The sequence below is a fragment of the Chelonoidis abingdonii genome, chromosome 22 (assembly GCF_003597395.2).
Source record: "Chelonoidis abingdonii isolate Lonesome George chromosome 22, CheloAbing_2.0, whole genome shotgun sequence".
In the NCBI taxonomy this organism is placed as follows: domain Eukaryota; kingdom Metazoa; phylum Chordata; order Testudines; family Testudinidae; genus Chelonoidis; species Chelonoidis abingdonii.
Window position 1 is genome coordinate 29,631,205 of NC_133790.1, and position 27,683 is coordinate 29,658,887.

Genomic DNA, 27,683 nt, shown 5'->3' on the forward strand with positions numbered 1-27,683 from the left:
CAAAACACCCAGCGAGCTGAAAAAGCAAAAACAACCCATTATGGCTCCCTTTGGAGACAATAGAATTTTAATTAAGTAGCATGTTTTGTTCGCATTTCTTTGACTCCTTCTACAATATACACTGCACATGTCCTGGGAGAAATGCACGTTCCTTCCCTAGTTTAACTTCTATAACATTAGCCATATCAATGTGTACATAAGGGGTAGCTGTTTATTCTGTGCTCAGAGTTTTCATGTACCCTTATAAAAGTGACAGTCTGATTACACAGAACCACTCAGGGTTCAGGGTTCCTAATGGGTTTTTTGTTGTTTTGTGCACCCCACCCCTGCTGTTGCTCCAGAGAGGCACCCACTGTCTCTTAAAATTTCTTATTCTTTGACTACAGCTCTTATCTGCTATTTTTTTTACCAAAAAACAAATCCAGAATCTCTTCCCATCCTCCTGGGTTTAACTGCTCTGCTGCAGCCACGAGTCAGTTTTGCAGCTTTGAATGAAAGATTCAAATGGATTTTGAGTGGTATTATTTAAATAAACACGTCACCTATTTACACAATATATTTATACACAAAGAGATGTATACATACTCTCTTGCTTAACATCCCTTACACTGCTTTAATTTTCACACAGCTGTACATAGATTACATTTGGGGGCATTTGAGTTCCAGTAGAAACTCTTTATGTTCTTTTAGCAAATTTGACTAAATTGTCCATAGTCAAATGATTTCAATCAGATTGTCTCTTTGCCTGGATTATTTACAGACATTTCTTTGGAAAAGGGCCCATTTTCCCTTCAGAAAGGCTGCAAAGAAACCAAGAATTCTCTTCCTATCACACTTCCTTTTTAATATTTTCCCTCCAGTCTGTGCAGAGTTTTCACTCTCTTTCCTTAAATCACTTTCTCCCAGAACGATGCCTTCCCCAGGTCAGATATCACCATTGTCCCAGGGATGTGACTGGCCTTTCCTTACTCTTGTCACTCTGTCTCTCAGGGTGCCCAGCCTGTTTTCCAATCTCTTTATCTGTCGCCTGCCTGCTTGTCTGGGTCCGATCCTGCTTTCCTCGTTGAACTGCCCCTTTGTGCCACTAATCATTTAGCAAGAAGGGTGGGCTCCTGAACAAGCCCCCACCCCTCCTGGTCCCTTTTCTTCAGTCCCTTTCTCTCTTGTTGCTCTGGGGGGGTCATTCTGACACATAGGCAGCGACCCTTCCCAACAGAAGGCACCGGCGCTCTGCTATTATTTACCGGGTTAGACTCCATCAGTTCAGTCCAAAAGCCCTTAGGCTGCCCAGGCGTTTGCCACCAAATTGGTTACCTACACACATTAGGGCACCCACCTTTTCCCAGTCCCTAGGACTCCAGGGTGTAACTAACCTGGTCAATTGCAGTACCTATGCCCTTTCCGGGTGTATCCTATTTCTGCAGGTGTGCAGGACCTTTTACCAGTGAGAGTAATACCCTAAACCTCTATTCATTAACAATCACCCAAACCAGGCTGCACACGCTCAGCATTGGCAGAGTGCTGAGGTCTGGCAGCTCTGTTCTTGGGGCTGGGGGCTGGAGTTGGTTCTCAAAGAGCTTCTTTCTGGATCCCAGTTTATATAGAGAAATTGGAGTTCTTTTTAGTTGTGCCTTAACCAATCATTTGACTACAATGTTACTAGCAAATCCTAACATAGTGTAACAATTCTCTACCCAGTCCGACCCCACCACCTTCATTGATTTACACCCAGCAAAATGAATTATGTAACAGACAGAAACAATCAAAGAACCAGACAGACAAACAACAAGGGGATGGGGACCATAATGACAAAACAATAAAGAAATGAGGATTTCACAACCCCAGCTATTGAGAAGTGATTTCTTGCCAGACGGATGCTGTCAAACTAAGGTTTTTAACCACCTTAGGATCTGTTTCTTTATCTGGTGATAGTGGGGCCATTAGGATGGGGTCTCCTTCTTAACAGCTGGATCTTATATTGTTTTAATGTCATGTAGATGGAATGTGAGGTTGTGACTTCTTGCTTCTCAGCTAACAGCTGCTGCTCGGCTGCTCTGTTAATTTGGCTGCAGACGAAGGCCTTATCCTTACGGGGGGAGGGGGCTGAAGTGAGCAGGGGTCGGGTCCTCAGACAAGGGGTGGGACACGAGTGTTCAGTTTTGTGCCATTAGAAAGTTGGCAACCCTAAGGCTGATGCTCTGGCCACTAGACCATCCCTTCCTCAGCCTCCTGCTGCCCCGTCCCCTGGGACTGCAGACTGCCCGAGGCAGGTGCTCTGTCTGGCATGCAGTGCCTGGCACGGTGGGACCTGGTCCTGACCGCAGCAGCAGCGAGTTATATGGGCCTGTGGTGCCCGTGCTCCAGCAAATTCAGGGCCCGGGGGCCTGGCTGTACCAATGTGCGAGGCTGGGTCTCTCCTGCGATCCATGTGCCTCCCCCGAAGCGTCCCTGCCTATGCCCTGGGCAGTTGCCCTGCTGCTTCGCGCTGTGCTCCCTCACCAGCCGCTGCCCTGGCCAGCTACCAAAAGGAGCAGTGCCGGCGGCAGGCTGCGGCGTTTGGGTGGAGGTTTAGAGAAGCTAGTGAGTGACTGCAGCAGCTCAGGGAGCCCCAGGTGGCTGCTCAGCTGCTTTGGGATTTTTCTGTCCCTTCCTCTCCTGTGTTTTTCTTTTCTTTTGTTAGTTTCCCTTCTGTGTGGCTGTCCCCCATTTGCTTCCTCCTCCCCATCTCCACTTCGTGGGGGGAGGAGAAACTCAGGCTGTTTTCCTGTCTCCTCCTGCAAACAACTTCACCACTTCTCCTCCTCCCCCATCCCACTGAGCCAGCTGCTTTCCCCTTTGTCTCCCTGGGTGCAGTGTAGCCTCCTGCTGCCCCTCTGCACATGAGCGGCTTCTCTCGGGGTGCAGCATGAAGCCTCCCTGCCCTCTCCCCCGTAATCTCTCTCCGGAGTTGAGGGTGGGGAAAAGTTTGTTGGTTTTCCCTCTGAACTCTTGTCACTCTTGTTTTTGAATGAGGATTTCTTGCTCCGGGGAAGTGTAACCCCCCTCGACCTGAGAGGGGCCCTAGGAGCACAGGCAGTGACAGGACCTGAGAGGGGCCCTAGGAGCACAGGCAGTGACAGTGGTGGGGGTGAGCGTGCTGCGGAGGGGCTCTCCGGAGCTTGCTGTTGCTGGCGGGGAGAGGGCTGAGGGGAGTCCTCCTCTCTGGCCCCAGCCCCAGGGCAGTCTGCCTGCACCCCAAGCTCCTCATCCCTGGCCCCACCCCGCAGCCCTCACCCCCTCACCCCAACTCTCTGCCCTAGCCCTGAGCCCCTCCCACATTCCAAACTGCTCATCCCCAGCCCCACCCCAGAGCCCGCACCCCCAGCCAGAACCCTCACCCCCCCACACACCCTGCAATATAGGGAAACTGTTAAACGCTTACTGTTTCCAGTCCATTTTTACATTATTTTATATATAGATATAGATATAGATGATATAGATATAGATATAGATATCGGCTTCCATGGGGGGTAGGCTGGGACTTGGACCCGTACTGAGCACCACCAAAAATGATACAATCCTGCCGCTCCTGCTCCCTGTGCCGGTCGACTTCCCACAGCTCAGGGCCCCTTTCCAAGCCCCCCAGGCACGCCCCACCGCACGCACAGCCGCTCTCGGCACGACCCACTGTAATCCGCCCCCAGCCGTGTCCCCACGGGGCCGGGAAGCAGCCGTGCTGCGGTGCGATACCGAAAGCTGCCTCTAGAGGGCGGCACAGGCCGGAGGAGAGCGCCTGCCACCTGTGCAGGCAGACACCTGAGACGGGGCGGGGGGAGGAGCAGCTCGTCTAGTCCGCCCCCCTCAGGAGCAGAGGGCAGAGTCCAGCCCCACCCTGTCACTGCAGCGGGACTGTCAAACTCTGAGCCAGGGACCCCTGGAGCAGGAGCCTGGACACCAGACAGAGATCCGGGGGAGGGAGCCCCACACTGCTAGGGCACAGGGAAGATCCCCCTCCTTCACCCAGGGGAGCAGCACCCCTATACCCTGCCCTTCCCCCTCCTGGGGATAGCAGCACCCCTAGCTCCAGCTCCCGCTGGCTTGGGATAGCAGTGCCCCCAGAGCTCCCCCTCCCCCGGCTAGTACTCCCCCGCACCCTTTCCAAGCTGCTTCAGCCCATGCTGCAACTCAGGGTGTGGCCATTTCATGCCTTCCCACTGTGGGGCCAACCCCCACCTCGCCGTTTGCCCTGGTCTCTCGGCAGACAGGATAACGATTTCCAGTCTGGCCCTTGTCACATTCCTTGGGGAGGCGGGGGAGACCTGGGACTCTCAGCAGCCAGGGACCTTGGTCAGATCTGAGCACATCCAGGCAAAGCTCCGTGGGGCTTGGGCTGGAGAGAGCAAAGCTCCCATCTCCAGCGGGCCACAACTCCACACACCGAGGACCTCCTTCCATTCTCCTGCCAAAGAGGGTTGCCTGCTTGGGAACACCCCCTCCCCCAAGAGGGCTGGCTGCCAGCCAGCAGCAAGCACTGGTGCTCTGCTGCCCATGGGGACTGAACCCCCACCTCAAAGCACAAGCCTCCACTACCTGAGCTGGCTCTGTCAGCATGACTGTGGGAGGCCCAACACCAACCGCTGTGACCCGGCTATCCCGAGAGGGGACAGAGCCATGCACTGAGTCCGTTGCACCCCCCAGAAGCTGTTTGAGCCCCTGCCCCAGGAGCTGCTGCTCCGGGCTGAGCCAGGGCAGTGGCTAGGCTGTAAGTGCCTGCTGCCGGTGGGTGAACAGGGGGCAGGGGGCCCTGGGCAGGGGTAGTTGGGGCTGGACATTGAGCGTGCGGGGAGCAGCGATAGCGAGCGGTGGGTGGGCCAGACCAGAGGGGACAGAGCACCTTGCAGAGCTCAGATTGCAGAAAAGCCGCATCCACTCCCCATGCAAGTGCCCAGGGATACTGCAGCGCAAGAGCAGCACCTGGGGTGGCAGCCACCTGAGGAGAGCGCAGTGAGCCCAACACCCCGACGGAAGCTGCACCCAGCCCACTGGACCCAGCACGCATCCTCCACAACTCAGCATCCCTCTGGAGAACCCCACCCTGTTCCCTGCAGTGGGGGGCATGGAGCCTGCTGCTTGGAAAGGCTGATGTCAGAAAAGCCCCCAGGGCTGGGAAGCAGCAGATACATCTGCCAGATACCGTGGGCCAGCATCACACCTGCGGCCAGAGACCAGGTTGGGGGAGAGGCTGAATCGAGCTGTACTCGGGATCAGCTCTTGCTCTCAGGTCCGCCAGGGAGATCCGGACTCACAGACGGATTTTCCAGAGCCTAGAAGCCCTGCTAGGATAGGTCTGTAGGAGCTGAGAGTCTGGCCCCGAGAGCCCCCTTCCCCAATGTGACTGGGGCTCATGACAGAGAGCAGCCCAGCCTGTGCCGCTGGCTCTGGGTCAGGATCAGGCCCTCGGTCGGGGAATCGCTCCCCGGGAAGCTGGAGTGGCCAGTGCAGTGGCAGGCTGACCCCGTGGACAGGGATGGAGCTTCTGTAGGGCTGGCTGGTCCACAACTGCTGTCTCGCTTTGTCTGCTGTGAGCCAGTGACAGAACCAGCTGGGCCGTGTGGGGCACGCAGCCAGAAACAGGATCCTGGATACAAAGACAGGATCCAGAGCCCCCGCTCCCAGCAGGGACAGGCAGGAACCCAGCAGGCTTAATCCTGAGTGTCAGCCCTACATCCCCCTCTGCCCCATTGATGAGATCATCCCCCAGCCCAAGCCATCCAAGAGCCCCAGGCCCCAGACCCCCTGCGGGGAGCCCTGCTCACCCATGAAGGACCAGCACTGCATTGGAACCTGTGCACACCTGGGCCTGCTAGTGCCCCCGCAGGGTCCTGCCATCACTGCAGGGGCTCAGGGAGAGGGGGGGCCACAGCAGAGAGCAAAAGAAAAAGTCATGAGTGAGATCAGATGTACTCAGAGCCAGAGCCAGAGCAAACGCCCAAGGAGCCTGCAGCACGCACCAGGGAGCTGGGCTGACTGGGAACCGGATGGACAAGCCCAGGGTAGGGGCAGACTGGCCCCGGAGTAACTCCAGGGATGAATTTGGCCAACATATCTCCCAGCTCCCCTGCACAGAGATATGTCAGCATCACCCAGGGTAAGAGCAAACAACCAGAGCAGAGGACAAGGGCCAGTGCCTTGCAGAGCCCCTGGAGGAGCCTGGCTAACCTGCTGTGACTCCAGGACTGCAGACACACATGCCCATTGGCCTGGGCAGGGGGCCCACCTCAGCTCTGACCCTGGGCACCACCATGGGCCCTGTCACCGGAACATCTGTGCACCGGTGCAAGCAGCCCCCAGCCACTCAGAGCGCAGGGTCACCCCGGGACATTTCAGACTCCTTGCCTGTGGGGCCTGAGGAACCCTGCCCTCCCAGTCCCAGTGCCCAGCACCCCCCTCAATCCTGCAAGAGGGGGTGTATGGACAGCAGGAACGCCCCAGCAGGAGTCCTGCCCCCAGGGCTGAAGCGAAGCTGCCCAGGGAAGGTGGGGATGGCTGCACTCTGGTGGCCCAGCCGCTTCCATGGCTCTCCCAGCTGTCTGCATGCAGGGGAGGATTGAAGGCCAGAGCCCAGGGCGTCCCCTCTTATCTTGCGTTATCTCCACGACAAACCCAAACTGGGGCTGGCCCTGGAGCAGCGCGGAGGCCCTGGCGCGCTCAGACACTTGGCGCTGTGCAGCAGCCGGCAGCCTGGGCACAGGGATGGCTGGGCAGCCCCTGCACTGAGCAGCTCTCCGCAGAGCTGGGCCAGGCAGCATGAGGCTAGTGCAACCGGTGCAGCCGGGGCTCTGGAGGGCCAGGGGCACTCAGGCAAGGGAGGCGGGGGTGCTAGAGAACCAGAGGGGGTGGGGAGGAGATCTGGTGGGGGTGCGGAGGGCACTGCAGTGGAGAAGGACTGGGCTGGCCTGGAGAGAAGTCCCTTCCCCTCTCGGGCCTGTATCACACCAACAACACTGCTGACACGAGGGGCAGGTTTCTCCGGGCCTGGCGGGAGGAGCCAGTGTTTGCAAACATCCAGCTCGCTCTTTGGACCCGTGTCTTCCAAACACACCATGCTGCTGCGGGGCAAGGGGCAGCGGGAACTGTCCCTGCCTCCGAGTAACCCCCGCCAGGTGACATGGCAGCCAGGGGACCTTTGCGACACCTCAGGTGATGGTCCAGCACGGGGGCCATGTCACAGCCGGGCCCTGGACTCTGCCCGGCCTGTCCCGTTGGCCCCGCAGCGTGGTGGGAAGCCCTGATAATGGGGACAACAGCTGGCAGCCAAACCCTGAACTGCCTGCAGCGCAGCATGGGCCTCACAGCCCCCTGTGGGGGGCAAGGAGGGGCACCCGCATCCCCTGCCTGGGCTCCAGGGCTTGCCTGCTCTGGCTGGGCCTAGGCCTTCCTTTCCATGGCCTTGGGGGGAGCAGGGGGTCACTGATTGCCCCTCATCACTCCCCTTACGCTGAGGGCTTTGGTCCTCCACCTGCCCCCAGCCAGTGCAGTCCTGGGGAAGGCTTCCTCCAGCCATGGGGGTGGCTGTATGGGGTGAGGGAGGTGTGGGTCTGACCCTGAGGGGGCTGTGTGGGTCTGACCTGGAGGGGTGGGGAGCTGTAACAGGAATTTACCCCAAGCTCTGCACTAATGTAGATGCAGCTGCCCCCGCCAGATCCAGCAGGGACTTCTCAGGCCGGGCTGGGGGGAGCAGCAGGGGGCCTGGGAGCCCACAGATGAAATGTGAAGCCCAAGATGGGGGAAGGAATGGTAGGGGGAGGGAGAGGGAGAGGGGGAGGGTGTCCCTCATGGAGAGGGTCTGGGCGCGGAGAAGCTCTGGCGGGCAGCCAGGCAGAACAAGGGCAAGGCAGGGCCAGGCACCATGTAAATCCTGCTCCCACCCATAGGCTCTGCCGGCCCATACACCCCCCACAGCTCAGCCCATGCTCCCTGCCCCATGGTCAGCGCTCCCAGCCATCCCTGGAGTGTGGAAGGGTGTTGGGAGATGGGGAGGGGTCGCTGGGTAAGGTCTGGACCCTGGCAAACGCTTTCACAACCTCTCCGAGGTCAGACACATGAACCACCCCGCCCCCCATGAACTACAGGCCCCATCCCCAAGGCAGAGTCAGGGAATGGGCCCCTTCCTGTGGCACCCCTGAACCTGTCGGGTTGGGAGCTCACCCGCTGGACAGGGGATCTGTCTGAGCAGGGCCGCAGACAGCCCAAGGGACAGCTTCCCCCCACAGCGGGACACGGGCCCAGGGCTGGGGGACAGGGGTAGCGTGACCAGAGAGCAAGCGTGAAAAATTGGGATGGAGGCAGGGGGAAATAGGTGCCTATATAAGCAAAAGCCCCCAAAATTAGGACTGTCCCTATAAAATCGGGACCTCTGGTCACCCTAGACAGGGCACTTGGGCCTGATGCTGTCCGAGGGTGGAGCTGCTAGGGCCAGTGGAGCACCCATGTAATGTCAGCCTGCAGGGCCGGCTTTATGCCGATGCCACCAATTCCCCGGAATCAGGCCCCACGCTGAAGAGGGCCCCGTGCCTAAGGGGGCCCCACTCTGGGGGTCTTCGGCAGCATTTCTGCAGTGTGGGGTTCGCTCTGGCAGTCTTCGGTGGCATTTTGGCAGTGGGGGGGTCCTTCGGTGCCACAGAAGACCCGGAGCGGACACCCCCCCTGCCAAAATGCTGCCGAAGCCCTGGACCACCGCCGAGTATTCCAGTCAGGCCCCAAGGGTCATAAAGCCGGCCCTGTCATCCTGAGCAGCCAGTGACGGTGCTGAAGGGCCTAAGGAGAGAGTGGAGCTGGCAGGGCCTGGGTGCAGCAGGATTAAGTGGGGAGAAAGGGGGGCTGTGGGGCACCTGCCTGTCTCCCCAGAATGCCTGCACGAAAGCCCTCTGGGGGTGGGGCTACCTGGCAGGGCTCCCCAGCTGTGGTACCGAGCCCCACCCCTCCCTGCCAAAGGGAGCTGGACTGGGGCGTGAGAGGCAGGAGCACTTCCCGAGGGCAGGGGAGGCTGGTGTGGGTGGGAAAGCCAGGGGCTCCTGCGCTCCAGTGCCAGCCCTGCTGCTGCCTCTCCATGAGGCCTTGGCCTAGCGCCTCCCCCTCTCTGTGTCGCAGGGCTGGCGTGGGGCTAGCGACGCATCACCCTGCTGGATGCCATGAGGACTCCGGCAGCCAGCCATCCCCATGCTGTACCCTGCCCCTTGGGAAGCAGCGAAGCGCCAGCTCCCTGGCAGGCTGCGGATCCCAGCTCTCTGCTACAGCATCATGGGCTGCCGTTTCCTGTCCTACCGTATCTCTTCTGCACAGACGCCGACAGGGCGTGGCAGGCAGACAGCTAACCTCACGCCCAGGTGACTGGACTGCCTGCCAGAAGAGGCTGTTATATGACAGAGGCTGGTGCCAGCTCCACCCTTTCTTACCACTCAGATGGATCTCCCTGGGACTCCCCATGCAGCTCCTCGCCCTAAACCCCAGGGGGATGGCAGCGAAAGCACAGCCACCTAGGCACCGCGCTCCCGTGGGGGAGATGCCTGAGCAAGAACGGCTGGCTTTAGTCTGCTGGTATATCAGTGACTAATGGAGGAACAGCTCTCTGGGGCACTGTGAGCTGCCAGCCTTCCCCCTACAGCACCCAGGCCATGTCTACATGCGAAAATAGCCCAGCCCTCACTCGGCTGCGGTAGTTACAGAGGCACAAGCCGCTGAGTGTGAAAGCAGTTACATCTGCAACAAGCTGCTTTCTAGCTGCAGAGCTATTCCGTACCAGAAGGGGAAGAGGCTACAGCAGTCTAACCAGTACGGCCAGCTGGCCAACCCCCAAGGTTCACAAAGCATGAGTCAGAACACCCTACATTCACAGAACAGCCCCCAGAGCCATGAAGTGGTTTGCTGGTTTGTGTGAAGGCTATATGGTGGGGGTTTAGCTGTCGCTGGATTGCTGCATGTCGTCCCATCCCTGCGGTGTGTGACAAGTACTGTTGCCGGACTGTCCTGAAGTTTCCAGGTCTTAAAGATTATGTCACGTGATGAAACCTCCAGGAATACGTCCAGCCAAAACTGGCAGCCCTAGTTGCCAGCGCTCCCAGATATATTAAGATGAGTCTGGCCCCCACTGCAGGAGCTCTCACCCCACCTCTGCCTGGCCCCTGCTCAGCAATTCATTCTGCCCCCATCTCCCCATCAATTCTGTCCCCACAGCCTCCCCTCCTGCAGTTCTTCATCCCCCCACCATCTGGCTTGGGGGCTGCAGTGGGGTCTCCTCACTCCCTTCCAGGCTGGTGGGGGGGCTCTTCCCCCCTCTGCCCTGGCAGGTGCTGCAGGGGAAGGGGACAGTCCCATCTGTATTCCTCACACAGGAGGGGAGGGGGATGCACTGAGCTGCTGGGCTCCTTAGCTCCCTCGTGTCCCCTCCCCTCCTGTGAGAACAGTGTTGGCTCCTGGGGGGCCAGGAAGAGCTCTTCCTGCTACCTGCCGCAGCTCTGATTGGCTGTGGGGAAAGCAGCCAATCAGAGGCATCCCCCCCACCCTGTCCCGGCACAGCAGAAATGCCCAAGAGGGCTGGAGTATGTAGTGCCATCCCCAGGCTGAACTCCTATGGCACTCAAAGGACTGGTGAGCGTTCTCTGCACCGTTACACAGGTACAACTGCATCCACACTAGGGCTGGAGCACATCACTGGTGCTGTAAGATATCCCCCAACTGACCAGTTCCACCAGTACTAGCAGTGTGTGCCGGAGCCTAGCAGGCTAAGTACAGACCCACAATGGGTTTGAGCTTTGTGAGCTGCTGTGACCCAAGAGCCAACTAATGCCACTAGCAAGGGGTGCACAGGGATTGCAGCCATCTCCTGGGTCTGGCACGTACCCTCTGGCTCACCCAAGAGTGTCACAAGAGGTTTCAAAGAAAAGCTGGTGTTTGGTCACCAGTAGCCTCACCCAATGCACACACTGCTGTTGTGTACGTGTGAAGTACACGCACTGAAAGTTATATTCTTACGTTCTCTGTTTAGGGGTGGTCATCAGTAAAGGTGAACAACAGGTTTTCTATCAGACCAGAGATGTTTATCTAACTGTCAGGGCAAAGAGCAGGGATGGGGAGAACCTCATCAAAGGTTCCTTCTGCTATATCTGGGAGACAAAGACCACATCCTGTTGCCCCGCACTAGGAAGTAAGCAGACCGAGTGCTGGCTTCATGCAGAGCGTGGCTTAAAAGACTGACGAGAACTTGCATGAGAGGGCATCCTGAGACAGGAGGGTAACTGGCTTGTTAAGTTTAGTCTCCAGGAAGTGTGTTTGAATTTAGTTTTATATGTAACCTTTGGTTTCCAATGTCCTCCTTCACCTTCACTTGACTCTCTGGTCTTTGAGAACAAACGTGCTCTCGTTTTCACTATAAACATCTCCCAGTGCTGGGTGATGCGCTGGGCCTGGGCCGACTCTTACAAGCTGTTTGTTCTGTTCCTAGGAGAAGAACAGGCCTGGTTGTTCTGTGAGCATTCAGTGGAAAGGGGGCTGGACTCTGCAGGGAACAGTCCAAGGGCTAGTGTGTGCCTGTCGCTACCCATACAGAGAGAGTGAGGCCTGTGGAGGTGTGCGTGGCAGGCAGTGCTTGTTCCACTGCCAGAGGCTGGTAGTTTCAGGAAGCTGATCCACAGCAGGCACAGACAAGACTGCTTCAAGCGAAGGACAGGAGGTGGTGAGGTGCCTTGGCGCCTTGCATACCCCTGGGGAGCGTCATGGCTGCTAACACAGAAGAAAGCTGCAAAGTCACCAGTTCTTTCCCAAGCAAGGTGGGAGAGTTCAGCAGGGTGCAGATGTTGCCTGGAGCCGAACTTCCTCTTGATTGAGTCTAAAATTGTAAGCCAAGCCCAGATCAAAGGGAACTGCAGTTCGCCAGGCCATTGCTTTGGAATAGCATGAAGTAGTAACTGCCCCACTCTGGGCACCACACCCTGTGATGCTTCGTGGGCACCCAGGGCTATGCGTCACCTTGTTGCCACCTGCCTCCAGTGCAAGGGAATCTTGCCTCTGCCAGCCAGGTTCTAGCTCCTTAACACAGCCAGGCTGGCAGGCACTTCAGCACTCTCTTCTAGGCTACACCAGCCCTGCCGAGTGACAATAGATGCACCCCGGCTCCTTCAAAGTGTCCCCCTGTGGCGTCCAGTCCTTGATCACTGGATCCCCCCAGAAATCCCAGATCCTCTATTCCCAAAGGAACAGTGTCCCCACTTTGCCTTAGCCCACCACTCCTGTATTACATACAGCCCTGGAGTTCAATTCTAAAACAAAAGGAAATGTATTTAAGAAAGGATTGAGATTTAAAGAAAAAATAGCATGAGAGATGGGAACACGTGTGCACTATTGAACACTTTTATCAGTGACCTGGAAGAAAACATCAAATCATCACTGATGAAGTTTGCAGATGACACAAAAATTGGGCAGTGGTAAATAATGAAGAGACAGATGACTGATTCAGAGTGATCTGGATCACTTGGTAAACTTGGTACAAGCCAACAATACGGGTTTTAATATGGTTAAATGTAAATACATTCATCTGGGAACAAAGAATGTTCCAGGAGCAGTGACTCTGAAAGAGATTTGGAGGTCATGAGGGATAATCAGCTGACGATCGGCTCCTAATGTGACTCTGTGACCAAAAGAGCTAATGTGATCCTGGGATACATAAACAGGGGAATCTCAACTAGAAGTAGAAAGGTTATTTTACCTCTGTATTTGGCCCTACAGTGACCGCAGCTGGAATCCGGTGTCCAGTTCTAGTGACCACAGTTCAAGAAGGATGTTGCTAAATTGGCGAGGGTTCAGAGAAGAGCCTTGAGAATGATTAAAGGATTAGAAAACCTGCCTTCTAGAGATAAACTCAAAGAGCTCAATCTATTTAGCTTAACAAAGAGAAGGCTCAGGGGTGACTTGATCACAGTCTGTAAGTACCTTCATGGGGAACAAATATTTAATAATGGGCTCTTCACTATAGCAAAGGAAGATCTAACACATCCAATGGCTGGAAGCTGGAGTGGTTAAATACAGATTGGAAATAAGGCGTACATTTTTAATAATGAGAGTAATTAACATTGGAACAAGTTACCAAGGGGCCTGGTGGATTCTCCATCACTGACAATTTTAAAATCAAGATGGGATGTTTTTCGCCCTCAGAGCGATTTTGAGGCTGTTCTCTGGCCGGTGCTATACAGACTAGATGGTCCCAATGGTCCCAGCTGGCCTTGGACTCTATGAATTTATTCTAAAGCTCAAACTTCACTAACACGTTCCCCTCCTGGCTAAAGAACTTGTTTCTCACCCAGAGTTCTGTCCAGCATTTTCAACCAAGCCTGGCTGGGATCCTTTTCATGAAGCCAACTCGCTATCCATTTACTTCCTCAATGAGGGATGCCAGGGTGTCTCTTTGCATCCCCAAATGTACCACAACAGCCCTTGGATGTTCACCTCAAGAGAGCGTCTCCCTTCCCCTCTCGCTCCTGCTGTTGCCTTCTGAAGTCTCCGCCAGCTCTTCGTCAGTGTTTGACTCCTACTGTGTGAGATACAACAATACCACTGGTCCCCTGGAGACGAGTGTCTCCCATGCCCCTCTCCGGAGGAGTTTGTCTCAAGACACGCTACCTCTGAGTGACCTGTTTTGAACTAACGACCTAGAGAACATCATTGTTAGTATAAGGAGAACTCCTCACATCCTCTCCGCGCATCTATCTTGATATGATTATGATGACCAGTGTGACACAGTCTTTCCTTAGGGACCTTACATGACATTCTTCTAGTGAACCCTGGGGACCCCTGTACCCCTGTGTACCCCAGCGCCCTCTGCCAGTTGGCATCCAGAGGTCCTTGGGTCACAGGTAAATGTGGTGCCTACGCCTTGACATGGCCCCTCTGGACAGGGGGAATGTCACCCTCTGCATCGACCACTGGACCCTGGTGGGTGGGGCAGGGGACTAGAGCCATCCCCAGGGAGTTGAGTCCCAGCTGCTATACTACGGCTCTGCCAAGGGCAGGGAGCATGTCCCCCCTCTGCTGCTCTGTGCCCAGACCCAGGGGATGGGGAGAGTCCCCACCCACCAGCCACTGCCTGCAGAGGAAGCAGATGAGCTGCACTCAGGACATGGGACTCCTACTCCTGAGTGCAAAATGAGACAGGCCAGCCCAGGCCCCGGACTAACTCCTCCATGTGCTTCCCCCCATCCTCCCTGACTGAAATCCACCGTCTTGCCAAGTCCTTCCCACTCCCTTATCAGCAGTGTCAGGTTACCTCTCTGAGTGCCACATCACCTGCTCCTTGAACACAGAGCAACCGGCCCTGCACAGCCAGGGCATGACCTGCGAGGGCACACACAGCACCCTGGCAACGGCCCCGACAAACAGCACAACCACCCTGCCACAAGGACAGCACACAAACACTTCCCCTCACAAACAACACCATCCCCCTCCACCACAACATCCCTGGAACAATACCTCACAAACACCCCCCTGAGACAATATCCGCCAACATCCACACACAGACACAACTCCCCCACAAGTCATGCATCCTCACACAGGGACGACAACCCTGTAACACCCTCCTAACACACAAACACAGAGACAACACCCTAACAAACACCCCAACACCTTCCTGGGTAACACTGCTGTCACAAACTACACAAGCCTGGAACATGAACATCCTGACAAACCACACAACATGCCTCCAATCACCCTGCCACATTGTGCATGCTCACAAACACCAACACCCTTCAGATAACCCTGGAACAACATCCCCCGCACATGCAACACAACCCAGACCCCTGACAGGAACACCCTCCGAGCTGGTCACAAGCAGACACTCCTGGGGGCTGGCTGGCTTGGGGGATCGGTACCAGTGATGGAGCCCACCCAGACCGCTGCCTCAGTCTCTCAGGACTTGCTCTTCCTATCACCTCTGGGGAGACGCTGTTTAACACCCACTCCTGAGCCCTTGATCTTCCAGCCAAGGAAGGCAGCCCTGCCTGGGAGGCAGCCGGCAGACACTGAGCTTGGCCCTGCACAGCTGCCTGCTGACTCTCTGCTGTGGCCACCACCCCCAGACACCGGGGATCCCATACTCCCCTGGCCTGCACCTCTCAGCTGCAGCTTCATTCCCAGGCCAGGACCACGACTGGTGGGGCTGGATCCCAGGGGACCAGGGCCGGATCCCAGGGGACCAGGGCTAGATCCCAAAACATTCTGTCAGCTGGCAGCCTGTCAAGAGGCCCAGGACTTACGGAGCTGTGAAGACTGAGATGAGGTGGGGCTGAGACATGGATCGGCAGGGAGAGCTATTGGGAGGCTGCCCATGTTTGGTTGGTAACAAATCATGATCTATGCTTGCTGAGTCCAGCTGAGGTAGGCTCCTGGTAGAGACTTGTCTGCTCTGCAGGGACCAGTGCACCTCACCCAGGATTTGCAGTGACACTCAAGCAGCACTTTCAAAACAGTCGGGTCTGTTGGTTAACTGGACACAGCACCGGAAGTCCTCAGGTCACCCAGAGACATAAAGGTTAAAGCATCGTCCATTCTGGACAACCCCAGAGCAACCCACCAGCCAAGCTGTAGTGAATTCCATTGGCAGGCCTCTCGCTCTCTTCCTTCTGTAGTCAGTTCCCAGGTGAGAGTGTCCAGGATCCTTTCAGAAGCCACCTCTTTACCCCCCCTTCTCCCCAACACCTTCCAGTCCTTTGCTCTCAAGCTGGGGTTTCTGCTCAGCTTCCCTGATGAGAGGTGCGGAAATCCTCATCCCCCTGGGTCAAAGGGTTGCTAGGTGTCAGTGTCCTGGTGACTGGGTTTTCCATTGTCTTCTTGGATTTTCCATTGAGATCAGTTAACCTAGACCAGTCCTTTTTAATAACCCATGATGTGGAGAAAGTAAATAAGGAAGTGTTATTTACTCCTTCTCAGAACACCAGAACTAGGGGTCACCCACTGAAATGAACAGGCAGCAGGTTTAAAACAAACAAAAGGAAGTGTTTCTTCACACAACGCACAGTCAACCTGTGGAACTCTTTGCCAGAGGATGTTGTGAAGGCCAAGACCATAACAGGGTTCAAAAAAGAACTAGATACGTTCATGGAGGATAGGTCCATCAATGGCTATTAGTCAGGATGGGGAGGGATGGGGTCCCCAGCCTTTGTTTGCCAGGAGCTGAGAATGGGCGACGGGATGGATCGCTTGATGATTCCCTGTTCTGTTCATTCCCTCTGGGGCACCTGTCATTGGCCACTGTCAGCAGACAGGATACTGGGCTAGATGGATCTTTGGTCTGACCTGGTCTGTCCATTCTTATGTGTTTATGTTCTTATTCAGTCCACTCGGACAGCCAGGCTACGCTCACACACTACACCCATGCCTATTCTACCATGTCTGTCGGCAAAACTTGTGTCACCCAGGGGAGTGAAAAAACAGCACCCGAGTGACATAAGTTTCGCCAGCATGAGTGGCTGTATGCAGAGTGCTATGTCGGCAAGAAAGCTGCTCCCCTCAGCGTAGCTACCGCTGGTCGCTGGGGGTAGTTTAATAATGTTGCCGGGAGAGCCCTCTCCTGTCGGAACAGAGCGGCTACACGGGAGACCTTACAGCAGCACAGCTGTATTGGGTTCATATAAATGTTACTGAAAATTCCCACTTTTGTCACATCTCCTTATTTCGAGTGCTTTCTACTTGTACAGCTGTCTCCTGCTCTCCTGGGACTGGTCACACTCCTTTGCCCTGAACGTGTGTTCCACAGAGCTTATCTCATTCAGCCCAACTGGGCAGCTGCTCCTGTTGAACGCAGGTCCATCTCTTTGTCCCACAGCAGAACACTCCATACCATTGCCCCTTTGACCCAAGCAGTTCGCCAATAATCAGGGCCTTGCCAGGTTGTTTCTGTTAGGACGAGGAGTTGGTGAGATGAGAAAAGTCTATTCTTTGTACAATCCTCTGTATTTACAAAGAACGTTCACAAAGTCCCACTGCCCTGAACACAGTAGGTACAAACACCGGCAGGCAGCTTCCTTGGTCAGAAATCCCCATGTCTGCCCCTCCAGCGAGCTCTGTGCCCAAGCACACTAACTGTTCTGGATTAAAGTACTTTCTCTTCTGGAACAGAGTGCCCAGGCAGGCTGTTGGTGCCAGTTTCCCCACATAAAGAAGCCCCAAGGCTCCTCCAGAAAGCGGAGAAGAGGGCCAGGAATGTTGCTCATGAAAAAGTTGTGGCACTTGTATTTCTGCAACATGCTACATTTTCTCTGTACTGCACCTTTAAACTTCAAAGTCGGCCCACCTGCAGGGAGAGCACACACCGCACTCTCGCTCCCCTGTAGACTTTACTTTTGGTCTTTCTTGTTGCTGTTTGCCTTATAAAAGTCCTTCCACTGACAGCACAGGCTGCTCCAGAGGAGTGGGAAGCAGAGCTAGGCAGAAACCCACCCCTCTCTGAGTGGGGGAGGCAGCAAGGATCTGAGCTCATTTTGCAGAAGCCAAGTATCCAGCATCTCATGGGACACTCTGGCATCTGCAGCCCCACCACATCTCCCCCCAGCCTGGTTGGAGCCTCACGCAAGGCTGAGTTGAAGGGATGAGCTTGCAGTGGCTCCTTATGGCCACTTGGGGTGGGGTGGGGCTCTGTAGGTAGCCAGGTGCCTCTCTGCCTCCCCAGTCGCAGCCCCTCAGCAGAGAAGGAGCAGCCAGGAGGAGGCAGTAGCAAGTGGAGAGGTAGCTTAGTGGTTTGCACATTGGCCTGCTAAACCCAGCATTGTGAGTTGAATCCTTAAAGGGGCCATTTAAGGATCTAGGGCAAAAATCTGTCTGGGGATTGGTCCTGCTTTGTGCAGGGGGTTGGACTAGATACCTCCTGGGGTCCCTTCTAACCCTCCTATTCCTTGAAATACTGGCCCCAAGCTTCCAGCTTTACCCCACAGGAGCCACTCACTTTCCTACCCCCATTTTGTGTGGGGAATCAGGGACATCTGCATTCCCATGGGGGTGGTGAGGGATCAGGATTTCTCCCAGCCCTACAGCTCCTTTGTGCTGGCTATGCTGAGGAAGGGGATCCTAGGGCAGGTGTCCCCTCCCCCCCCCCGCCCAAGGAATACCCTGGAACAAAGGCACCCTAGGAGTTGCAGACTCAGGCATGGGCAGGGCTGGCACCTGGATCCTGCCTCATGTGCCCCAGAATCAGGGAGGCCCAGGCCACCTTCCCTATCTTCCACTAGGCGCAGGGGTGAATCTGGCCCTGAGTCTGGCTGCTGGCACTCACAGAGCCTTGGCTGGGTTTGTTTAGCCTCAGCTCCCTGGGGAAAGGGAAGAACTTGTGTGTCACCATCTCTGGGCCTGCACGGTCAAGGTCTCAGGCTTGAGCTGTCTGAATGCCAAGTTCAGGCTGTCCAGTGTGCCTGCAACAGCAGCCCAGACGAGCAGAGACAGGTGCTGGGCAGGGAGGCTGCGAACACGTGTTGTTGGAGCCCCAGAACTCCCTGGAGTCACTTGCACTCAGGCAAGTTTTATCTTCTAAATAAAAAATTAAATCCTGGGGCAGGGACTTATTTAGTGATTTAGTGCTTAGAGAGGGGAGGGGGGGATCTGGGGAGGCTGGATTCCTGGGCTCTGTTCCCAGTTCTGCAGTAGCTAGTGAGCTGGTCACTGTCACCCTGGACAAGTCCCATCACTGCTCTGTGCCTCAGTTTCCCCATCTGTATTACGGTGACACTGACCCACCTTTATAAATTGCTACACAAGTGCCAACTATTAATATCACCAATGGGGACACTGAGGCACAGAGAAGGGTCTGCCCATCATACAGAACCAATGGTACCAATGAGTGGGACGAAGTGGGAATGTTCTTAGTGTTTTCTCTGAGTGCTGTGTGGGTGCCTCCATTTCCCCTATGCATTTCTCGAGTGTCTAGGGGTGTGTGATTGTTGCAGAGTCCTAGGGGGCCAGTGTGATGCTGTCTGCACAGAGAATGGCCGCACCCTGTCTCTTAGCAACTGATGGCCTGGGCCTCTCCTCTGCAAAGGTGCCAACTGTTGGAGAACAGAGATCAGGTGACCTGGCTGGGGAAAGAGACAAAGGGAGAGGAGGGGCCGGAGAGTTTTCAGTTTGGAGCTGGCAGGGAAAATGGAGGGGAGGCCAGACAGACTTCCAGGCCTCCCCTGCCCCCCCAAGATGCACCTGACTGAGGGGGTCCTGTAGTCTGTACCTGCAAGGCCTGTCTTAAACTGTGTTCCTGTCATCTAATAAGCCTTCTGCGTCACTGGCTGGCTGCGAGTCACGGTGAATCGCAGGAAGCCAGGGCTGCAGGGCCCTGACTCCCCCAAACTCTGTGACAATGAGCATAGAATCCCAATCTGATGGCAGGTCTATGCTCTTACCACACTAGACAACTCTCCCTGAGCTAACACCAGCCATTGCATCCTGCCTCCTTATCGCCCCTCCTGCACACAGGACTACCCCTCATTTCCCACTCCCCCTCCTTGGGGCATTGCTGGGTGCGGTTAAGCAGCTGCCACGATGCACCCCAGAGGTGACTGCAATTCAGTGCTGGTGAAGGGGGTAGTTTGCAAAGTTGCCAGGAAGCTGGGAGAGAGCTAGGGCTAGGAAAAGCTGAGAGAGTGGCCACTGGCTGACCCCACTGCTCGGCATCATCTGGCACCTGCTCCTTGTTGGTACAGCCCTGTGCCCCCAGGACCCTGCACTGCCCAGAAACAGCTGGTGCGGCAGGTGACCCGGGCCTGACCCAGAGAGGAGCAGCTGGGCAAGGCCCATTGGGTGGGCCCAGGCCAAGGCCCTGCTGGCTCCTCCTTGCCTGTGCCGAGTGTGGGGCAGCCCACCCGCGTCACACCCCGCACGGGAGCCAGAGAGAAGCCAGGAGACCAGCGCGCGGGATCCCGGCGGCCAAGCCACATGCTGCCGCCACGCTGGAGCCCCGGGCACTGAGGGCGCCGGGGACCCGCCATGGCCCCGCGCACGGCTTTGGGGAGGATAGCAGCGCCGAGCCCGGCGCGCGGCTCCCACCATGTGCCGGGCTGGAGGCGGCGCGGCGGCAGGGGTTTGCGACGGTAGCGCCAATCAAGCGGCCGGGCCGCGGCCAACCCTCCCATTGATGGAGTTGCCGCCGATCACCCACGCGGCTGCCGCGCCGCTTTAAAGCCCGGGCGGGGCGCGGCCCCGCTTTGTTCCTACACCGCTGCGCGCTGCCGCTCCGCGCCCCGCTGGCTGCGCGCCCCACAAGCCCCGCTGGGCGGCTCGGAGGCAGCGCCATGCCCCGGGCCGGCCGCTTCCCCGCCCCGGCCGGGGACCATGTGGCTGATCCTCTTGGCGCTGCTCTGTCTAGCCGAGCCGGGGGCCAGCGGGTCCTTCCGCGGGAGCGACACCTTCTGCTACATGGAGGCGGCGGGCACCGCGGGGGCGGCGGGCACCAGGTACCTGAGCTTCCTCAGCCGGCGCTCGGGCGCCCTGGCCCTGGTCCAGAGCGCCTGGGACGGGGCTGGGCACCTGCTCGCCTGCTCCATCCAGGAGGAGGCCTGGCTCACGCGCCTGTACCGGGAGTCCTGTGCCAAGCGCCCGCAGAGCAGCCTCTTTGCCAGCCCCTGGAGCCCGGCGCGCCAGCAAGCCCTGCACAGCCTGGCCCAGCAGATCAACGTCTGCAGCAGGGCTGAGCCCCTGGCGGCTGGCAGGGCCCGGCTGAGGAGAGCACCCGTGGGCAAGCGGGCGGGACTGGCCCTGGAGGAGCGTGGGCGCAGGAGGACCCGGCGGGGCTGGACCATGCCAGGGACGCTGTGGTGTGGAGCTGGGGACTCTGCAGGGAGCCTCACCGAGCTAGGTAAGAGCTGCGGCGCTGCCATGTCCCCCGTGCCCCCAGCTCCCCGGGGGCAGAGCTGGGACCCACCACTGTGGGCAGCGGGAGCCGGCAGGTCCCAGGCTCAGGCCAAAGAGGCTGAAATGAGTTGAGGTTAAAGGAGCTTCCTGCATTCGCCCTAGTGGTGACCCTGTGGCACACGCTGGGCCTAGGGTGTCTGGGGACAGGGAGCCCCCCCATGGGGCTGCCGGTCTCCTCACCATGCTACTGCAGGAGCTGCCTGTCAGAGGGGACTGGATGTGCTGTGATTCAGTGGGTCTGGCCTAGCTGTGGTTCCAGTGGTACCAGGAGACATGGGCTCCCAGCCTGGGCTGGAAACCGGGGCTACCTGCCCCTGAGCCAGGACAGCTGTGTCACTCACTCCTATCTTTTCTCATCTGGGTAGATTGGGCTGGTCCTTGGGGAATCCTGCTCTTCCCCCCCCCCCCCCGCCACAGCCTGCAAGCCTCTGCGTGTGTCCCCCACAGGAGGGGTGTAAGTATCTGCAGGAGCTGGTTCAAGGCTGCCGCATTCCTGAGCGTGGTGACGGTGGCCCAAGGTGCCCTATGGGGCCAAGACATTCCACAGGCTACTTGAGGGAGGCCCTGGAGAAGCCTGAATGGGGCCAGCACAGAGCCCCTGCCCCTGCATGCCCAGCCTGGGGTGGGTGCTGATCCGTGCTGGGGCTCATGGCCCATGTGTGTGACAATAACCCATCCTGCAGATCCCCTCCTGCCTCGCCCATCGCCCACAGGGGGCAGCAGCGAGGGTGCTGGGGCCTCTGCAGAGTGTTCCTTTGCTTTGCTGGGCACTGTTGCCCCAGCCCCCCCTGAGCCTCCCAACCCTCCCCTGCAGGAATCTTCCAGGGCCCAGACTTGTGCTGCCGGGAACATGACCAATGCGCAGAGCAGCTCTCTGCCCTGGAGTACAACTACGGCATCCGGAACTACCGCCTGCACACCATCTCACACTGTGACTGCGACGCCAGGTGAGCCGGGCAGGCACGGCAGGGCTAGCCTGGTGCTGCACCAGCTCCCCAGGACAGAGATGGAGACTGTCAGCTCAGCCACTGGGGAGCTACTGTCTGTTTCGCAAACCCACCCAGGCAGCAGCAGTCTCAGGAGATGCCTGGGGGGGGGCCTGCGAGTTGGGATTGAGAAGCATCAGCAGAGCTGGGGGAGGTGAGGCCTGCAGGCCCCCAGCCCCTCCCGCAGCAATGCCGTGCGGCTCCAGAGTGCCTGCCCCTGCTCCAGTGTCTGGAGTCAGCAGGAGGCTGGCTGGAAACAGCTCAACTCTCCAGGTCCCATGGAGGCACTGGCAGACCCAGGCTGCCCCTTTCCTCAGCGACTCCTGGTTCATGGGCCGTCCAGCAGCCTGGCACTGTCACCTCGCACGCCCAACAGAGCCACTAACTGTGGGAGGGGGCTGGGATTGGACAGCAGCAGGTCTCCTCTGCAGTCCCTTCTATGCCCCTGCTGCCCCCCCCCCCCGCATCCTTTCTCTGAGCCAACCCTTCCTCCCCCCGCCCACTATCATCCGGGCTGGCTCCCTTGTGCTGCGCAGCCCGCGGCCCTGACACCCCTCGCTGGGTTGCAGGTTCAGGCAGTGCCTGCTGGACCAGAACGACACCATCTCCAACATCGTCGGCATCACCTTCTTCAACCTGCTGGAGGTCCCGTGCTTTGTGCTGGAGCAGAGCGAAGCATGCGTGGACTGGCACTGGTGGGGAGGGTGAGTACCCAGGCAGGGTCCTGAGCCCCCAGCCCTGCTCACAGAACCACGCCCAGCATCTCGGGGGGGCTCTCTGACCCCGGGCCATCAGGCGGGGCAGGCTGGAGCTGCAGCCAGTTTACTCAGGCCAAGGTTCAGGGAAGCATCTCTGGGCACTGTGCCCAGCAGGCCTGACTGCGTCACTGGAGTGGGGGCTGTGCCAGGTTCTCACTGGCGTGTCCCTGCAGTGCCCTTTGCTAGCAGTGCTGGGTGCACCAAGAGTAAAACTGGGGCTGTCCCCAGAACTGGGCACCATTCCCATCTGCCCCTGCACCACAGGCTCCTCTCCAGGGTGCTCCTGGGGTGTTGGGTGCCTACTGCACGTGACAGGCGCAGAGATCAGCTTCCTGGGGCTCTCATGAGGTGCCCCATGGATCCGCGTCAGCTTGTCAGACATCCCGAATCCTGCCAGAGCACGTGGAGCGGCCACGGGCTAACGGGGAACAGGGTGGCAGCATGCGAATAGGACCGACGCTGCCTCTGGCGAGCTGGGTGCAGGGACAGGCCTGACACCAGCTGGGGATGGCGGAGCCTCCACCTGCCCTGGGAGCGCAGTGAGGTCCCTGAACTCGACCTCTCTAGAAGTGAGTCTCAGCCAGGCTGCTCGCGGGTTGCACTAAGGAGGCAGGAGCCCAGGGCGTGGGGTGGGCTGGGAAGGAAGGAACAGATTCGCCCTGTGTCACGGAGTCCCCGGGCGATGCTCTGGAACTGCTCCCCACAAAGCCAGTCAGGACTTTGGGGAGCCTTCTCTCCCTTGGAGCAGACTTGTTCAGGGCAAGAAGCTCACACGTCTTCACCTCATGGGTCTCTCCTTGGAGCATTCAGCATCCTCTGCCCCTCCGCGTGCTTCCCACAGCGAGCCCACCCGGGCGGGGTCCTGGGGAAGCCACAGGGTTCTGCACCCCCACTTTGCAGTCAGATGTGACTCTTAGCCAGTAAAACAGAGGTTTATTCGATGACAGGAACAGGGTCTAAAACAGAGCTTGTAGATACAGCGAACCGGACCCCTCGGCCGGGTCCATTCTGGGGGGCAGTGAGCCAGACCCCCAGGTCTGCACTTCACTCCTCGTCCCCAGGCAGCTCCAGACTAACCACCCTCTCCAGCCCCTCCTCTCTGCTCAGCTCCTTTCCCGGGCCAGGAGGTCACCTGACATCTTTGTCTCCAACACCTTCAGTTGGCACCTTTGCAGAGGAGGGGCCCAGGCCATCAGTTGCTAGAAGACAGAGTGCCAGGCATTTAGGTGCACTGGCCCTTTGCTCTGCAGCAATCACACACCCTTATTCCACCACCTAGATACTTACGAACTGCATAGGGGACACTGAGGCACCAACACAGTATTCAGAGCAAACATTAAGAACATTTCCAGTTCGTCACACCCTGCACAGGGTGTCCCCCGCGGGTGTGGCTGCTAGTGGCGGGCGGGGCCCACGGAGACTCTACCAGATGACTCTCCTCTAGTGGTGGAGGGGAATGGGGGGCAGACAGTGGTGGGAGGACCCGTGGTGGGGGATGCTAAGCTCTGCTGCTGTCCAGTGTGTGGGCGATCACTGCAGAGCCCACGGGGCGTCAGGCCACATGCCTGGCAGAGAGCCTGGCCCTGCTCCCTTCTCCGGCCCTGGGCTGCCTCTGCCCCCCATCTCTCCTGCTGGACATAGCCTGCCAGGCTGGGACTCCCTCACTCGGCCAGGGCAGGCTCTGAGAAGGCTGCAGGCTCTTGGCTGGCCCTGTGTGGGGGTGGGGGTGCTGTGACGAAGCAGCTGGGCACCAGTGAGGCCTGTAGGCATGTCTCACTCCCTGACTGGCTGCTGCAGGTGGCCCGACTCGGCAGGTGGGACGGAGCCAGTCGGCCCCACCCTGGCACTCCCACATGCTGGGGACACGGTGCCAGCTGGGGCATGGCTGTCAGGAGCTCCAGCAGAACAGCTCTCTTGGTGCCAGCTGGCAGGGGTTAGGCGTGTGGGTGCTCAGGGGAACCCCTGGGAGCAGAGCCCAGCCCTGGAGGGGGTGGGAGTTTGGGGGATGGCCTTATCTCACTCCCCCTCTGCTCCCCAGGTGTAAGCACTACGGCCCTGTAGCCCTGGCCCGGGTGGTGCAGCAAAGCCAGTACCACTACGGCCTGCCCCAGGGGGAGACGGCCAGCGCTGTCACACGCCCCCCAGGCAAGGGCAAGAAGCACGCCAGGCGGGGCAGGAAGCACCAGAGAAAGAACAGGAAGAGGCTTGGGCTGGACAATGGGGCCCAGGGGTCACAGAGCCCCAGAGAAGATCAAAGACCTGTCACTCCCCCCCTGCCCAGGAGCCTAGGCACGCTACCCTCTGCCCCCATTGAGGATGGGGCCACTACCCCACACAGGCGTGTCCCAGACCTGGGGGGGCAGGAGCCACCACACCTTACACCGAGGGCCTCAGAGCAGGGCCCCACGCCGGGGACTGAGCACCCACCCCCTGGTGGGGCTGGAACGGAGGAGGCGGGGCAGCCCCAGGACAGGGATTCAGCACGCCCTGCCCAAAGGACTAACTCGCCGCCCACCCCAGCCTCGGAGCCATGCTGCACTCCCACACCACACCTGCCTGAGCTGAGCCGCCAGGGTGAGTGAGGGCTCTGGGCATGAGGGCGGGGGAGCAGACGGGTCTGGGGGGTTGCCATGGATTCTCTGGGATGGCGTGTTCTGCGGGGGAACTCCCGAGAGTGCCCGTGCCCATGGGGTGTGTGCGCAGAGCTTGAGTGCCCATGGTGCTTGGCACAGCATTGTGCATATGAGGCCCTGGGCCCCTGACCCGCTAGGGGGGCTGAGTGATGTGCCTCAGTTGACCCTCAGCCCAACCCCTTCTCCCCAGCCCCAGCAAGGAGCTGCGGATGCTACCAGCGCCTTGACCAGTGTGAGCACAAGATTGCACCCCATGAGCTCAAGTACCAGCTGCACAACCCGGACTCCCGCACTCTGTTCCACTGCAACTGCACCCGCAGGTGAGTGCCACTTCCTCAGGCAGCGGGGCCCTCTCCAGGGCCAGATGCCCCTGGGGGGCAGCTGGGTGGGTACCCCATGCTGGGACTGGCACTGGCTGGCTCCGCTTGGAGAGAGGGGCCGCGGGCCTGGTGCTGGGCCTTTTCCTTCCCACTCTTGCCCAAGCTAACCCTGGCTCCCAAGGACTGGGCCAGGCTGTCTCTGCAGTGGGTGAGGGGGAAGGGCCCTGGAGATGGGGTGGAGGTGCTGGGGACTCTGCAGGAGCAGGGGGCACTCGGTGCATGTCTGGAGGGGCTGGCCCATGCCCAGCACTGCCTCTCTGCCCCCAGTGGGGTCCTGCTGTGAGCTGTGCCCTGTCCTCACAGACTGGCGCGGTTCCTGCGCAGGACGAAGGGCCCCAATGAGGTGGAGGAGGAGGTGCTGTCCGACTTCATCTCCACGGCCTGCTTCGTGCTGGAGCCGCCCAGGGGCTGCGCCAACGGGGAGCAGCAGCCCAAGTGAGTATAGAATCACCGCCAGGTTCTGCCCAGGCCAGGCTCAGAGGCTCTGTGCCCTGGGCTGGGTCTCGGGAGAAGGGTGGTATGGAGTCCCCTGCAGGCTGGGCTCCGGGGTAGGAGGAGGTCCCCTCTGCTGGTATGTGGGTGCTGCCTCTGTTTGAAGATCCCCTTGGAGGTGCTGGAAGGGGGCAGCCCAGGCTGGGCTTGAAATGCAGCTTTCTCCCCACTGGGTGGCAGCACAGGATCACCCTGCACATAGGCAAGGTGGGAGGGATTGGAGCCTGGATCTCCTGTCTAATGGGGGGCCCTTCCCCACCTGGAGCAGGGGTGGGAGCGGGTGCTCACAGGGAGGAGTCCCTTGCCCTACCCAGCTCCCTGCCCTCTCAGCTCCAGTTGCCTGCCCCACAGCTGCCTGGCAGTACTCAGCCATTAAGTGGCAGTGCCATGGTGGGAGCTGGCAGAAGGCACAGCCTGCGTGGGGCACATGGGGCAGGCTGGCCAAGCAGGGGCCTGGAGGGAGTGCCCAGGCCCAGAGGCCGTGGGAGGCTGGAAGAGAGGGGCTCAGGTCAGCTCCTCACAACATGGGCCCATGGGAGCAGGGTGGAACTAAGGGAGCTGGGCCCCTGCCTTCCTCCCACCTCAGCCCCATGGGTGTTGATTCCCCAGCAGGCCGAGGGCTGGGGTCCTCCCCGCTGCCAGCAGCCTGGCACTCCCTGGGCTAAGCGCGCTCCTCTTCTCTCCCAGCTGCATCGGGTTGGGCCGGGCCATCGTCGTGCCTGCGCGGCACCTGAAGAACACACTGGGGCGGTGGCAGGCTCGGCCTGCAGCCTCTGTCAAGGTCAAGCGGCAGGAGTGGGAGGCGCAGGGCAGCCCCCCAAGACTCTACGACAAGTGTCTCCAGCTGGTCAGGGCAGCCCGGAGGTCAGACCATCACCCCGCACCCCACTGAGGCCAGGGCACAGCCTGGACGTGGGACCTTGGAGGCAGCCTGTCTGCAGGGGGAACATGGCGCTGATGCTGTGGCCAGCCCTGCCCCTGCTCAGCTCCGGCAGGGCTGCGAGACTGACTGTGCCATGGGGCAGCATGGGCACTGCAGGGAGACAGGACCCTCACAGCCTGGTCTGGGATAGGGGCTTGGCTGTCCCCTTGCTCTCCTTCACCTGCTGATGCAGCTGCCCCCTACCCCACACTCCTGGGGGGTGGGTTGGGCAGGGCCCTGGCCCGGGAAGGAGCTCTGAGGAGGGGCCAGGCCAAGGGGCTGCCTCCCCTCCACATTCCCCCATGGGGAGCACCTTGTCCAGTGCAAAAGTCAAATGAGCCCTGCCTGGGGGAGGGGCTCTGTCCTGCCCCAGAGGGCACCCCTCAGCGCTGGGCCCTAGCGGGTTCCCTTGAACACTGGCCCGGGGGGAGAAGCTCAGGCAAGGATACTGCTCCCTGAAGCTCTGCCATGGGGGCACAGAAGGGGCACCTCTTCAGGACTGCAGCCTGGTGGGGCTGAGACATGGGAAACCAGCCCCACCCTGTGAGGAACGGGCTACTGCCACTAGCAGTGCCCTCACCGGAGAGAGGCAGGAGGGCTTG

The 27,683-nt window shown here is 58.8% G+C and overlaps 2 protein-coding genes across 2 annotated transcripts in view; one reads left to right on the forward strand and one right to left on the reverse strand.

Annotated features, from left to right (window-relative positions):
• The window catches only part of LOC116817868 (2'-5'-oligoadenylate synthase 3-like), a 209,185-nt gene that overhangs the window by 40,487 nt on the left and 141,015 nt on the right, over positions 1–27,683 (reverse strand).
• On the forward strand, positions 20,729–27,282 carry PLA2G3 (phospholipase A2 group III). Its single transcript, XM_032768302.2, has 7 exons — positions 20,729–20,854; positions 21,725–21,857; positions 22,466–22,600; positions 24,693–25,228; positions 25,478–25,607; positions 25,971–26,102; positions 26,847–27,282. The coding sequence occupies exons 1-7, from the start codon at positions 20,797–20,799 to the stop codon at positions 27,049–27,051; spliced, it is 1,329 nt and encodes a 442-aa protein (XP_032624193.2). The 5' UTR covers positions 20,729–20,796; the 3' UTR covers positions 27,052–27,282.

Coding starts and splice junctions, on each gene's coding strand:
- PLA2G3 (XM_032768302.2), top strand. CDS start 20,797: ATGCCAGGGACGCTGTGGTGTGGAGCTGGGGACTCTGCAGGGAGCCTC. Junction 21,858..22,465: donor CACTGTGACTGCGACGCCAG/GTGAGCCGGGCA, acceptor GCTGGGTTGCAG/GTTCAGGCAGTGCCTGCTGG. Junction 22,601..24,692: donor GACTGGCACTGGTGGGGAGG/GTGAGTACCCAG, acceptor TCTGCTCCCCAG/GTGTAAGCACTACGGCCCTG.